Raw genomic sequence first — 14,031 nt, 5'->3', positions numbered from 1 at the left:
AAAAAAAATTGTAAACCTTAAATTGGTTTATATTTAATTTAGGTACCTTAATCTTCTATGAAACCAAAGATGTCCTAACCCCCCCGACATTTTCCAACAATTTTATAGTTGAAATTAAAATGAAAAAAATAAAAATCTTTTTCCTTCCATCACCCCACTCACAACACCAACCTGCTCAGCCCTTTGCCCCCTCACAGACCCCCCATACTTGCTACCCCAGCCCACATTCCCCTCATTGCCTCTAGTGCATGGAAAGCCCCTGGTACATTTTCAGAGCTGCTGAGCTTGTATGCAGACACAGAGCCTTCTCTCTCACCTTCTTTCCATGGTGCCGCTGGCCAAAGCCAGCCACTAGATCACATGCTATGTGCAGCCTCAGCAGCAGAGGGGCACAACTATTTGCTGGGGGCATACAAGCTGAGGCCTGCATGAATGACTGGCATTCTAGTGACCTGGAGGGTAGCAGCCCGCTGGGGTGCGGGACTGTTTTAGGACAGGGTGCAGTGGCTTTTTGCCCCATCATTCGTCTGCAGCCGGTTTGTTGTCTCTGGGGCAGAAGGCAGCAAAATGTTTTCAGACTTCAGAAGGTCAGTATTTATAGGAACCTCTGTGCTGTGTGGAGGACTGATAATTAGTTCGATTCAGTTTCCTCTTGAATGTATTTATTTTTTTACAAAGAATCTTTTCTCTTTTCTCATGAAACATTTAAAATAAAACTATAATAATGGTTTAAAGTGTTTGAAAGTCAGGTGAACAGCCGCCTGTGGCACAACCTTGAGACTTGTTTTACTTCTTGCCGGTTGACTTTTTTAGTCTGCCTTCAAATACCAACACAACTGTAATAAGTTGTTTTCAGTTTACTGAAAGCAAGGAAAAGTGGGAAAAGTAAGGAGAGGAAAACTACATGGAAAATTGAAAAGGATGAGTCTGACTAGACCAACCAAATATTCCGTGTAAAAGGAAACAGTCTGGTTTCCATGGCATCACAAATATGTAGACTATGTAAAATAGGGGCAATGCTAAAAATGTTATAATGCATGACACAACAAAAGAATTTAAAGAATCTTGCATAAACTCATAACTTGAAGGTGTATTGGCTTTTACATACGTTTTTTACATTACGGTTTGCCTAAATGCTACCTTAACAAGCATAAAAGAGGACCAAAAGGAAAGATTTTCTAGAGCAAATAAAGACAGATGTTTAAAATCTGTGGCAGCATTTCCTTTCCCTTAGAAATTCTTTTCTAAACTAGTAAATTTAGAATCAGTGGACTGGGCTACGATGTCTAAAACTTAAATACATTTATTCAGACTCTCAAGTTTATGATTCAACCTAAACTAATCTGCTAAATTTTAATTGATATTTTTAACTTGATTATTTAAAGCTATACAATTACATTGTAATCAATACAATTTTAATTTCTTTAAGAATTCTTTTTTACATTAAACCTTCTGGAAAATACATTTGGTCCTAAATAACACAATAAATTACTTTGTGTAACAACCTATGCTAAATACCAATGGAGACAATCATTTAATTCTTCTAAAAGTGACCAAATTTAGATGACTTTTTAGTTAGAGTGAAACCATCTATTGGAGTAATTAGATCAGGAGCATGAGACAATACACAAAAAATTTTCCATTCAATTCTACAACTGGGACTTTTTTGATTTACAAATCATCCAAAAGTCTACACATATTCTTTTAACACTTCAATGATCTGCTGTGAATCTTAGCGTTTCGCAAACATAATGAGGTCCAGAATGCCAAACTACTTGCAGGAAATGTTGTTTTTAAGCAGAAAAGCATTCATAACATAGTAAATCAAGTTACAGACTAACCATTGGATAAATCCTGAGGTTTAGTGCCAAAATTAACCTTCCAATCCCAATTTAATTGGGTAGAAATTAGTATTCCTATCAACAAGATCCACTGAGAGCCCAACAGAATATTTCTGTATCCATGCTCGAAACAATTTGGACGGTGTTGAGGATTTCAAGCCTAAAATATTTTTCATGGAAGACAAACTTTTAATTCTTTGGGATGTTTTCTCAACATCACCAAACACAAAAATGAAAAGAAACAGCCAACAAAGTCTTTTGAACAGTAAAGTTGGTCTACTTTTAAACCATTTAAAGCTATTAAAGTTTCTGTATTAAAGTTTGTTTACTGTGAACACAGACTGAATTGAAAAAAATAAAAGACTCGCAGATTTAAAAAACAAATTTTAAAGAAAATGTTTAAACAGAGTCAAAGACTGCAAAATGTTCACAAGGTTAGGTCATACAATCACTTTTGTCTTAACTTTTGTCATCACATCCGACCAATATCTGAGCTAAGGGTGGACTCATAACAAAAGTGAAAAATGTTTTTTATCTTTTCTAAACACCTGTTATAATATCTCTTAAGTCCAAATTCCTTCAAAAGTCTATACTACTATCCCACTAGTAAAAAGCAAACATCAAACTTCCCTTTAAATGGGTCATAAATGTGACTACTTATTTATCACCTTAACGGATTTATCTCTCGTGAGTCATGTCTGAAGCTAGCCTGTCTGGAAATTCCCTCAAGTACAGCAAAACTTGCCGCAACATGCAAATCTTCATGAGAAAGCATCAGTTTTTTGTTTGTTTTTTACACTAGTAAACTCAACAGATGTCAAAGTAATGGTGTTTTATCCAGCATAACTGTGGAACTAACTCTGCAAGTGTGGAGACTTATAAATGGGGAACCTTGCTGTCTGTGGTTTCCTGAGAACAGGATATTGAGGGCAGCACACCTTTTCTTTGTCCATTGTGTGCTTGTGTGAATGAGGAAGTGGTGCAGGGATGTGAGAGCCAGAGAGAGGAATCTATCCTACTCCTTCCATCACTATCAGTTACATTCCTCACCAATTCCGCCATATCAGATGACCTTGTCCTCCATTCTGGCTCATTCTTTTCCACCTATCTGCTGGTGTAACACTTATCCCACAAACACCACACGCCTTCAAACCTTCCGTCTGAATGGACACACTCACCGAAGAGTTATGAGATGTCTCAATTAAAATGTATGAGCAAAGGGGAGTAAGACAGAGAAAAAGTAAAACAAGACAATGAACCATCAGTCAAGAATCTGTAGGCTTGGGATTACAGCAGTCTGGATTTATCTGCACATGCAGTTTCAGAAATAACAAACTAAGGACTTGAAAATGTCAACAGTTTTAACCTCTACATAAATGTGAAATAGATTTCTAAGTATATTTTGTAGGTTTTGCTAATTTCATTTATCTGAGAAAAAGGTTTTTCATAACATCAACATTTTGCATATCTGGTGGTGTGAGAGACGTTAAATTTTATTTTGTAAAATTGTTCTTTCATGCTCTAAAAAGTCAAAGAATTAAGTTCCTTCTATGACGCTTCCATTATCTTTGTTTTCATTTTGATGTTACCCATTGTGTAAAAACTGGAATTGTTGAACGCTTACAGTGTTTTAGAGAAATATACAAGCAATAAAAACAGAAAAGTCAGATTTACGAACTACCATACGTTGTACATTTTAATAGGACTTGGAAAATAAATATTTCAGGTAAATACATTTTACCCATGAATGATGATAAATATATTTAAACTAAATATTGCTGATCCGTGTTGTCAAATTGTAAATAATTATTTTCCTCATATTAAAAAACAAACAAACAAAAAAAATCATACAATAAAAAGACACCAAAGGTTGCAATAAAGCACAAGTTATATCTAATAAGAAGTAAATCAGAACTATAAAGTGTGGAAAAACATTATTAGGAGTTCATTTACTTATTTAAATTACTCAAAAGTGTGATTTAAATAAGTTCAGGAGTTCTTTAAAAAACCCTAATATAACATAAGTTTAAAAACATTGTCATGCAAATTATAATCATTTTTCTTTAAGGTTGTTGTAATTGCTGTAACAATATTTCTTCTTGATGGTTGTGTCCCGAGCGTAACCCCATAAATGTTTTCAGGCACTTTCAGTGTCGTTTTGCATATCAGCCTCAAGCGTATCGATAGCAGGAAGGCTTGAGGTTATGGCCACCCTGAAAGGTGACTTAACACGCCTCTTAGAACTGCATGAAAGTTGTGCTGTGCTGTGCTGCCCTGCAGTGATGTTAAAAATCTTTTAGACTAACACCACAAAGCTCACAGCAGCAGAGTCAGAAAGTACATTTAAAAAGAATACACACTCTGTCTGATGCAATACAACACAAAAATGGATTCAAAAGTGTTTTTATTTGTCCAAATATTTACTTAATAAGAATGATAGTATTTTTATATAAGTTTTTCTTTTAAGATTAGGCTTTCTCTTTTTCAATGTCTGCAAATGCAATTGCGTATCTCAACTCCAGAAACTTGGAAAATGAAAGCGGCTTATCAAAATAAGAAAAGAAATTAAACAAATGGTTAAATATCCGTCAAATATTTGCTTGTTTTATTTGTTTTGCACTAACCAAATTTACAAAAAAACTGTATTTGTCACTTTTTAAATAAAATACACATTTTAAAATGTAAGGATGTAAAGTGTTCAGTTGCTTTGCTAAAACTGTACTGGAGGTAGTTTAGTGAGATAAATAATGCTTTTAATCAAATAATGTTCAGACACAGAAGTGTGTCTCTTTAAGGACACTCGTTAACATATTTCTTTTTCTTTTAGTCATTTATTCACTAAGAATTTTTTTTAGCATTTTAAAACACAGCTCAGTAAAGTTAGAGCCAATGCTTTTAGTTATGTAATTTGGTGTCTTATTCCCATGAAAACCTAAAAGACTGTCATATTTAGCAACTATTTTGCAATGTTAGTGGTTTCTCCCTTAGACTAGCAGGGAATAAACCAAGAAATATAAATTTTGCTCAGCCCCCAGTTCCATCCAGCATGTCCAGACAGACAAAGACAGTTTTTTTTTTTTTTTTTTGGTGTAACATTTTGGGTGTTGTTCCACTGCAGAGGTTAAAAGCAAACACGATTCTCAAAGGGTCAGCCTCACATTCCTCAGCAAGTTCACAGGAAGTGTGTTACAATGGAGAACAAAATGACCAGAGGCGTTGTCCCCCCTGCAGACACACAAACACACACTGACTTCTATCCAAAGAGGAAGTAGTGGGGGGGTGTTAAATGACATGAGCAGGCTTTTGAAAAGGTGGAAACTGTGCTGCTTCACCGTGTGCAACAGCAAGGAAACAAACTAAAACTCCTTTTTGATATAGTCATCGATCCCAACAAAGACAGCATGTCTGTTTTGGAAACAGTCTATTTAATAATACTATTGGCAATGCGTGTCTAAATGAGGAAAGTGAAAATACCAGACACATGATATTGGACATTATCAACAGTTCAACATAATCTCATTGGGGTTTATAGATTTTTAGGTCTAATAAGATTATCAGCCTGGGGCCAGTGGCAACATATGACAATCAATAGCTGTGCCTTTTTTGTGCTCCGTTCTATCATGCTTTCACAGCAGATTGCACTTTTCTTTTTTTTTTTTTGGAAGGGTGGAACTTTGTGGGAAGCATGCAGATTTGGCAGATGTAACCACCTTCCCTGTTTCTGCCTTTTCCTCCTCTGCCTAAAGAGATGTGCGTCATTTTGGGACAGAGACCTCAGTTTTTTTAAAGGCTAGACACTAAAAGTTGTGGTCAAAACAGTAAAACAGCAAAGTTCAAGCAGGCTGCAGCACGAATAAAGTTTAAAACTTGTTTTTTTCCCTCCTTAAAATGTGTTTTGCTGGTTGTTTCTAAATGTTGCTCCTAAATGTAATCTCGTCTAAGTGGAGAGACAGCAGCAGGTTAGCGATTTGGAAGTGTAAATTAGCACAACAGAAGTAAAAAAAAAAAAAAAAAGGTGGCATCCTCCAGGCTCTGTACTATGTTGGGTACAAAGAACCTCTGTGTTTGTACTAATGGGGTTACAAAGATCTCAGATTCCTGAAGACAGCTGCTCAATGCACAAAAACACACACACACGAGCGCGCGTGCACATACACACACATCTAGAGCATGCAACAGCCTCAACATACTCGTACTCACCCGAGAGTGACCTGCACTGAAAGCCACATTGCGAGATTCCTTCAGGCCAACGGCGAGCTGCCACACTGTGTTTAATGCTTATCCTTGTTACATTAGCAGTAGAACACGATCAACTTGGAACATTTGAAGCTAAAACCCTACAGGCTGCACAGTGACCCAAAACGTTTAGTGTCAGGAGTGGGTCACTTTTGGAACATTTTTCTGAGAATTAGCCCAGAACAAAGTGTACAATTGGGGGCTGTAATGATTGAACCCTTAAAGGTACAGCATTCTGTACATTCCACTAATTGCGCTTGTTAGAACTAGTTTATCCAGAAGAAGAGATCCAATATTTTTTGAGACCACTCCAAAGTGGATATCACGTAATATGTATTGCTGCTTTTAAACTTCAGTGAAAAAAGAACGTTTCCAAAAGAAAATAACACACATTTCTGTTAAATATGTTTGTCAATTAACAGAGAAGTGTGTGCTGTTATTGATAACTAATAAGTACTTTTTTAAGCGTTTACTACATTGCAACTAATGACTCATCTTCTAAAGAAACGTTTTAAGTGCAAAACTTCTTTCACATGTATTTTTCCACATTTTCCCATCCTGGACCATCACTCAAGTACAAGAAAAGTTGATTAGAGTAACTTAAAAAAGAAAACTTTTAGTCCACAAACTAAAATGGGCATTTATCTGCTTTTAAAAGTGTCCACTGCTTTCGTTCGCTCCTTGCTCATTCTTCATTGGCCCTATAAAGCGCCCTGCAGCTCCCTCCTCCCCCCTCCCGCGTGGTTTTTATGCTTTTGATGCCCGAGGGACCTCGCGTTTGACATTCCTGGCATTCCGACCGCAGTCCCTCCTCAGTTACTTATTATCACCGCCTGCTTTCCCCGTAGTCACTTTAAAGCAAAAGAGCAGCGCGGCGGGCAACCACATGAGACACCGTTGATTGTGGAAACAGTGGGAATAACTGGAATTTATTTACCTTCAGGAGCGTTTGGCTGCGATGCGCGCGTAAGCGGGTAAGAGGAGCGCCTGTTTTCTGTACGTGGCGCGCTTCGTGAAGGAAAACGAGCTCAAGAACACGGACAAAGAAGCTGTTTTGTAGCGCGGAGTTAAGATAGTAGGACAGGAACAGTTTTAGAGTTTCTAAACTTGTATTTTTTAGCGTTCCAAAAACGCTATTTGAACCTCTGAAGGAAGGAAAGCCACTCGTGCGCTTGTGCTCCCCCGTGAGAGTGGAATGGCGCATGAAATGAACACCACACCGAAATGTTGTCGCTGTTGTCAAAAGGAAACGTGGTCACACAGTTTCCATCCAGCTTGCCATAAAAAAATAGTCATTATATATAGAAGTAATATTATATTTCCTTAAAGGCAGTCTTATTTGGAGACTTTTTTTTTTGAAAGTTTCATTCAAGTTCTGCTTGTTTTATTGACTTGAAATAAAAATCATTGTTTGTCTATGTTTCAGGTTTAAAGCAGTTCTTATTTATTTTCACACTAAAGAGAAGAAAATCTGCTGATCCCCTAAAAAAACGTGCTAACACAGTAGTATGTCATCCACTGAAGAACCGTCCGGGACTGTTCTACACCGACTGATCCAAGAGCAGCTTCGTTATGGGAACCCCACAGACACCCGCACCTTATTGGCCATCCAGCAGCAGGCCCTGCGTGGAGGTAGCAGTGGGAGCAATAGTGGACCCAGCAGTGGTGGCGACATGAGCCGGACCCCTCGATCCTCTCTAGAGAGTCTCAGCCAGGAGGACTCGCTGCTCCCTCAGCTCTCTGCCAGACAGGAGCCTCAAGGCCAGGAGTATCAAGGAGACTACCATCACTCAGAGAGTGACTACCAACTGCATGGGGAGAAGCTGCCAACATATGAGCAGGCCAAAGCTCACTCTCAGTACCTGGCCTCTCACTGGGACCCCATGGGGCCAATGCAGCAGCTCAATGAGGGGCACCTCCTGTTGCATGACGGAGTCTTTCACGAAGAATCAAATGTGCTGGAGCGGAATTGCAGCCATGTCCGGTCACTAAGTGAGCATCGAATGCAGTTATCTCTAGAGAGAAGAGATGCAGAGACTGTTAAAAGCATCTCTCACAGCTACCCCGAACTTCCCTATTACCCAACACAGTGCTTCCAGAGCACAGCACCAAGCCAGGACAAACGCAACCCACCCCCAGAGTACACCGCCCCCATCCACGGCCAAGGATTTATCCCTCATCAGGTCCAGGAACCAGTGCAGGCTCAGCAGCACAGGTATCCATCTGTTTTAGATCAACTTGTCTGTGTTTGTGCATGCATTCCTTTAGACTACTGTAACATGACATCATATTCAGTGGTTTTATTTTTGAGCCCGCCCAACACTTGCTTTTGTGTTTGCACGCGTAAACACATACTTTTGATGTGACTCATGCTGTAACCTGCTTACTGAATCCTATTTCGAAATTCTCCCAGTGGAACAAGCCCAACCCTGTTAGTGTTTGCAATGTTTGGCATCCAAGATTATCTCAAATGCTTGTGGTGCTTTGGCTACTCCTATTATCCTTCGTGTGGGTTCGACTTTTCCCACAGCAGCCTTGATCAGCTGGCTTGCTAATTCATTTATTTTAGTGCACTGCATTAGTCAGACATCATCCCAGAGCCTGTGATGCTGAGAGAGGGAGCTGCCTCTAAGTTGGAAATGTGTTTCTCTTATAGATATGTGCAGTCTGGTCAGTCAACTGAAGTCCCCTGCTACACTTTCAATAGCCTGCCCCCTGCTGGGTTGGAAGAACCAAATCAAGTAGAATTGCTGCTGATGGAAAATGAGAGGCTCAGGCAGGAGCTGGAATCTCACAGGGAGAAAACAGGCCGCATTCAAAAGGTAAGAGAAATGGTGCTTGATGGCACGACTCATGGGAAAAAAAAGTTCTATCTCCTTTAGGGGGAAAATTGGACATATTTTAAAGAAAAATGAATACCCCAACAAGAGAGAATTCCAAACTACACTGACACACCTGTCTGTGGAACTCAAGCTCACACAACAGTTGCTTTCCTGTTATCCAAATCCAGGCTTATCCATTCATCTGGACCTCCAGATGAGATCAGCAGCTGCTACATTTCTCACTACAGAGGCACAAACAGAGGTCACAACCAGCTACTGTGTTTACATGCTCCTTTTACTGCGCTTCTGACCTGGCAGAGGCCAGAAAGCGTGTCCAAGCTTTAGTACCACAGAGGCCATAGATTTTCAGAGCATCCTAGGCCCCCCACACAGAGCATTCAAAGTGATCCTCACTGAGTAGATGTTAGGCAGGTTGGGCCCCTGTAGCAGGGGGTAGGGTGGTGGTGTTAAACTGATGAGTACGAGTCAGAATTTCCATGTTCTCCTGTTTTAAATTGTGGTTCATTTTTCATGATTTGACCAGAGAGGTCCACAATTACTTGTTGAAGTTGGTAAAACAACCTGAGTGACACTTGACACCTCAACCAAACTTTGTAAATCAACTCCACTATGGTGGAGTTATGTCACATGGTTTCCCTTCTTGTCTCAGCGTTAAAGAATGATAATTGCCAGGGTTGGAAAATTTTCTGTCAGGCCGCAGCCCTGAGTAAACATGCCTGAGTGACTCCTGTAATGGTGGGTATTTCATTGCCATTTTTCACAACCCAGCCAGGCGTGCACACCTTCCCTCTTTTGGCAGCCTTCTCACAATCTGTGTCTATATGAGGGAACCTTTGTTTTATCCTCATTAGCATGCGATATAATTGTGTACATGTATGCCTCTGTGTGCGCGCACACACCTGGAACTAAAGCTATCCGCCTCAGGAATGCAGATATAAATCTGTCCCACAGGGAGTGGTGCAAGCTCGAATTCCTTCTCAGAATTATACCACACACAGATACACAGCTGTGGCATTACACAGATTTATTTTAATTTCTTGGAGTCATACTCCAACTGTAACCAAAACTCAAACCTATCTAACCCTAATCTTAGGCTTAACTTAACCCTTATTTTAAACTACCAAAGTGAATGCTCTGTAAACACACATAACTATATATACTTTGTAAAAACATGAATCAACATTTATGTGTCTTTCTAACATGTGAAGAAGTATAAATTCCTCTTTCCTTTTTTTCCCCTCCTTTGTTTTCGCCCTCTTCCAGTTGGAGCAGGAGATCCAGCGTATTTCAGAGGCCTACGAGACACTGATGCAGGGCAGCAAAAAGAGAGAGAACTTGGAGCAGACGCTCAGGAGGAGGCTGGTGGCTGAGATCAGGCGGCTGCAAGATTTCAACAGAGATCTCAGAGGTATAAATCCTGGCCAACATGGAGTCAGTGCTGAGACACCGTCTTCATTTATGATTTAAACTCATTTTCAAACTTTTTTTTTATTATAGAAAACCTTGAAAATGCCAGAACACATGTTGCAAAAGAAGTAGAGGCCGCCGACCATAACCAGCACATCATGGCGAAACTTCTTGAACAAAGTAAGGAGGACAGAAAACTGCAAGAAACCTTATTGCGTCAAACTAGAAGTCAACCAAGTACTGGACTGCACTGAATTGCAACATAGTGCTGGGTGGTTCTTTTTTTATTTACAACATCAAATTTCACTTTAATAATCCTAGTTTATGAGGTAAGACTACTGGCTGATAGGAAATTCAGTCCACTTTCCTTCTTGTGAAAGGTAATGAGAAGTCTCAGGATTCTTAGGGGAGGAGAGGAGGTGGCAGGAATGAGGTTCTCCCCACCTGTTGTGAGCGTGATTTGTGGTGTCTACTAAGGGAACTGGACTCCAGCAGAGTGCTTGTGTTTGCATGGCCTTGATAAGGAATGCTCTGTGCTATGCAATTCAAAGGGATAAGCCGCTGACCCCCGTCCTTCCTCTTCTTTCTTCCTTTTAGCATTCCAGGAGTATTTTCCCAAATGAAGAACACTGCCGCCATGTAGCAATGCTGATACATTTTATGAACTCTTTAAAGAATCTCATGTGCCAAACAAAAAACAGCTAAATTGTATTCTTCAGTGCTGTCTTAAGCTTCAAACCTAACAAGCGTTATTTTATTTCCTTCAGATGAAGAGCAGAACTTTGAGCGGGAGCGTGTGGAGCGAGAAGTGCAGCGTTTGCAAACAAATGTGGAAGAGCAGAACGTTAGGGCGAAGCGGCTCGAGGAAGCGCTGGAGGCAGCTCGAGCACGAGGTCGCCAGCTCGAAGAAGAGCTGAGGAGGAAGAGGGCGTATGTTGAAAAGGTGGAGAGACTTCAGAGTGCTCTGGCGCAGCTGCAGGCCACATGTGAGAAGAGGGAGAGCCTGGAGATGAAGCTTCGGACGAGGCTGGAGCAGGAGCTGAGGAGTCTGAGAGCACAGCAGGTAAAGCTCTTTGTGGCGACACAACAGCTGCTGTTCAGTATATGAACATAATGTTTGAGTGTTTTATACATTTCCCTTGTATTTCATTTTTAGAGGCAGTCTCAGCCTCCTGGAGTCACAATGAGCTCTCTCCAAGAGCGCCTGCGTGAGCGAGAGGAGAGAATCCTGGCTCTGGAAGCAGACATGGTGCGCTGGGAGCAGAAATATCTGGAAGAAAGCACAATGAGGCAGTTTGCCATGGAGGTGGCTGCCACTGCTGCTGCTCAGAGGTAAACAAGTGTTGCTGCTTGGTCCTAACAGAGACAGCTGGGCTTTAGAGCATGATCCAGAATTTCTTTTCAAACCCTAAAACCAGGAACATGTGCCTTTTCTTTTGCAGAGACACCACTATCATCAACCACTCACCCTGTCACTCCTCCAACAACAGCTTCAATGAGGACCTCCCTGATCACAGGAATCAGGAGATGGAGAACAGGTGATCTTTCAGACAAATGCAGAACGTTCTGATCTGTCACAGATTGATATGTTTTTTCTGACTCTTCATATGTTTCTTCTCCATGTAGGATCAGAGCTCTTTATGCACAGATTCTAGAAAAAGATGCTGTGATAAAGATCCTTAACCAGCGGCTGCACCAGGATCAAAGTCAGAAGGAGGAGCAGAGTCCCCAAACAAACAGATACAACTCAACAGAGCCAGTTCCTCCACCTGCCTCCTCCACTCTTTCCATCAATACCATGTGCACCACAAGTACAGGTGAGGGGATTAATGCTATCATTTTCTTTTGGTTGTTTAGGTTAAGTCTGTCTACATTTGCTCAGACAAGTCTGACGGATATTTCTAAAACTGTGTGTGATTTCGTCTTTTAGATGAACGTCTCAAAGACGATCCGACATTACCAGACCGTCAGTCTGAACCTTCAAAGTTGGGACGGCAGCTGGAAGTATCTAAATCCAGAGAGGCTCCCCGCATGACTAAGCTTAACAGTGGTGAGTCTTTTTAGAATTTCAGTATAAAACTTAAGGATTGAAGAGACAGTGCCACATGCGGCTTTACCACCGTTAGCAGCTTTTGGGCCAAACTCACGATAGCTAACGGTGCTTTGAATTGGCAGTCCAGTCATACAGCATCTGCCCGTACCAAAGGATGGTCACGTGGATTCTTAGAAACAGTTAAGATGTGTAGAACATGCACTTTAACCTTTTAGTAGATGGAAGTCTAATCTGTGACTCTCAAAATATTTATTCTTTCTTTTGCTTTAGACAAGGCGGCCTCTAAGAAGTTACCATTGAACCCCTTCAGAGGACTGGACGAGCTGGATGCAGAAGAAATCTTCATATAAGGAACTGCAATGTTGATTTTGAATGAGGGAAGAGACAAAAAAGCAATGAATGCTGAGTATCTGTGAAGGGAGCGAGCGTTGTGAAAAACTGCTGGATTCAAGAATGTAAAGGAAAGAGGCCAACGGAGGAAAAAAAAGACTGTTTTGACATTTGAGGGACAGAGCTGTGCTCTAACCCTTTTTCTCACAGCAAGCTGGACAGCTGCAGGCAGTTTGACTAGCAGAGTGAGAAAAGTTGAATCTTCTGAGGTACTCGGACAGTATTGTGGATTGTAATATGGCAACATGTTCTCAGAGAGTGTATGCCAAAGTATTTATATAAATCTCTCTCTATATATAAATATATATAATTGCTGCTTTCCCCTTTTATTATCCTTTTTAATTATTTTCCTTGTGAGTTAAGAAGCTACATATTTATCTAATCAGGTTTCCACATACCCCAAATATTAACTTAAGCTCTGTGCTCTTCTAGACAAATATTCATTTGGAGGTATCTATGTGACCTGCGTTCCCCTCCTTTCTACAATATGTGGAGTTAATCTTGAGTAATCCCATTACTATTACATAGATTCAATCTTTTTGGAAGAATCCCATTAGTTTGATTAATTAAAATTGATAAGATGTAAAGCTTAGTCTGTTCACATTTCTTCGACCTCGGCTGCTGGTTCTTCTGAGGTTTGAGGCATGTGAACGGTGAACGTTTTAATATATAAAAAGACTGATATTTTGTTTGATGAAAACCAACACAGACCTGATGTGTGTTTGCAGTTTCGGGATGTTTGTCACATCTTTGTGTTGAGTTCCTGTGTCTCATTGTGATGCTGTCCCTTTCTTCCTCTTAAAAGTATGTATGTGTTGAGTAGTTGTGAGCCTGTTCTCTGATGTAGTGATTCTGCTGGTTTGGTCACTACTGATGGGGATTTTTTTGTTTACTGTGAGCTTTGAACTAACAAACAGTTTAATAAATATTATATATTTTATACAAATGGTTGTATTTTCATTTTGCATTCAGATGAACTTTGGTCTTTTTTTAGCAGTTAGTGTTATGCAGCTGGAAAACGCAAACATTTTTCTTTCACAGGAAACAGTTTATGTTTTATTTTTTGAAATAAAATATCTAAGGATGGATGTTTTGTGCTACTCCTGAGTTGCTATCACCCCAGCTCCTCGTTTCTCTTGTTTCACCAGAGAAGAGGACTCTTCATTAGCGAATACCAGAGCCGCATTCTTGTGGGTTCAACTTTCTCGGGTGGCCTGCTCTCTTGTTCTCTTCTTGCAAAGAATAGCGTGCCTGACATAGA

At 40.2% G+C, this 14,031-nt stretch overlaps 1 protein-coding gene across 2 annotated transcripts; it reads left to right on the top strand.

Annotated features, from left to right (window-relative positions):
• The first annotated feature begins 451 nt into the window (after window positions 1-451).
• On the top strand, window positions 452-13,713 carry LOC101159857 (angiomotin-like 2a). Of its 2 annotated transcripts, none has more exons than XM_011486830.3 (11): window positions 452-587; window positions 7,504-8,292; window positions 8,734-8,899; window positions 10,184-10,328; window positions 10,418-10,507; window positions 11,095-11,390; window positions 11,484-11,659; window positions 11,770-11,865; window positions 11,954-12,144; window positions 12,258-12,377; window positions 12,651-13,713. In XM_011486830.3, the coding sequence occupies exons 2-11, from the start codon at window positions 7,586-7,588 to the stop codon at window positions 12,728-12,730; spliced, it is 2,067 nt and encodes a 688-aa protein (XP_011485132.1). In that variant the 5' UTR covers window positions 452-587; window positions 7,504-7,585; the 3' UTR covers window positions 12,731-13,713. The 2 variants fall into 2 exon arrangements, with proteins under 2 accessions (XP_011485132.1, XP_004079391.1); XM_004079343.3 differs by lacking the exon at window positions 452-587 and adding an exon at window positions 6,814-7,051.
• Window positions 13,714-14,031: the final 318 nt, after the last annotated feature.

This window comes from Oryzias latipes, chromosome 17, assembly GCF_002234675.1.
Source record: "Oryzias latipes chromosome 17, ASM223467v1".
Lineage (NCBI taxonomy): Eukaryota > Metazoa > Chordata > Actinopteri > Beloniformes > Adrianichthyidae > Oryzias > Oryzias latipes.
Note: the sequence above shows the minus strand (reverse complement) of the source record. Positions and strands in the feature narration are given on the sequence as shown.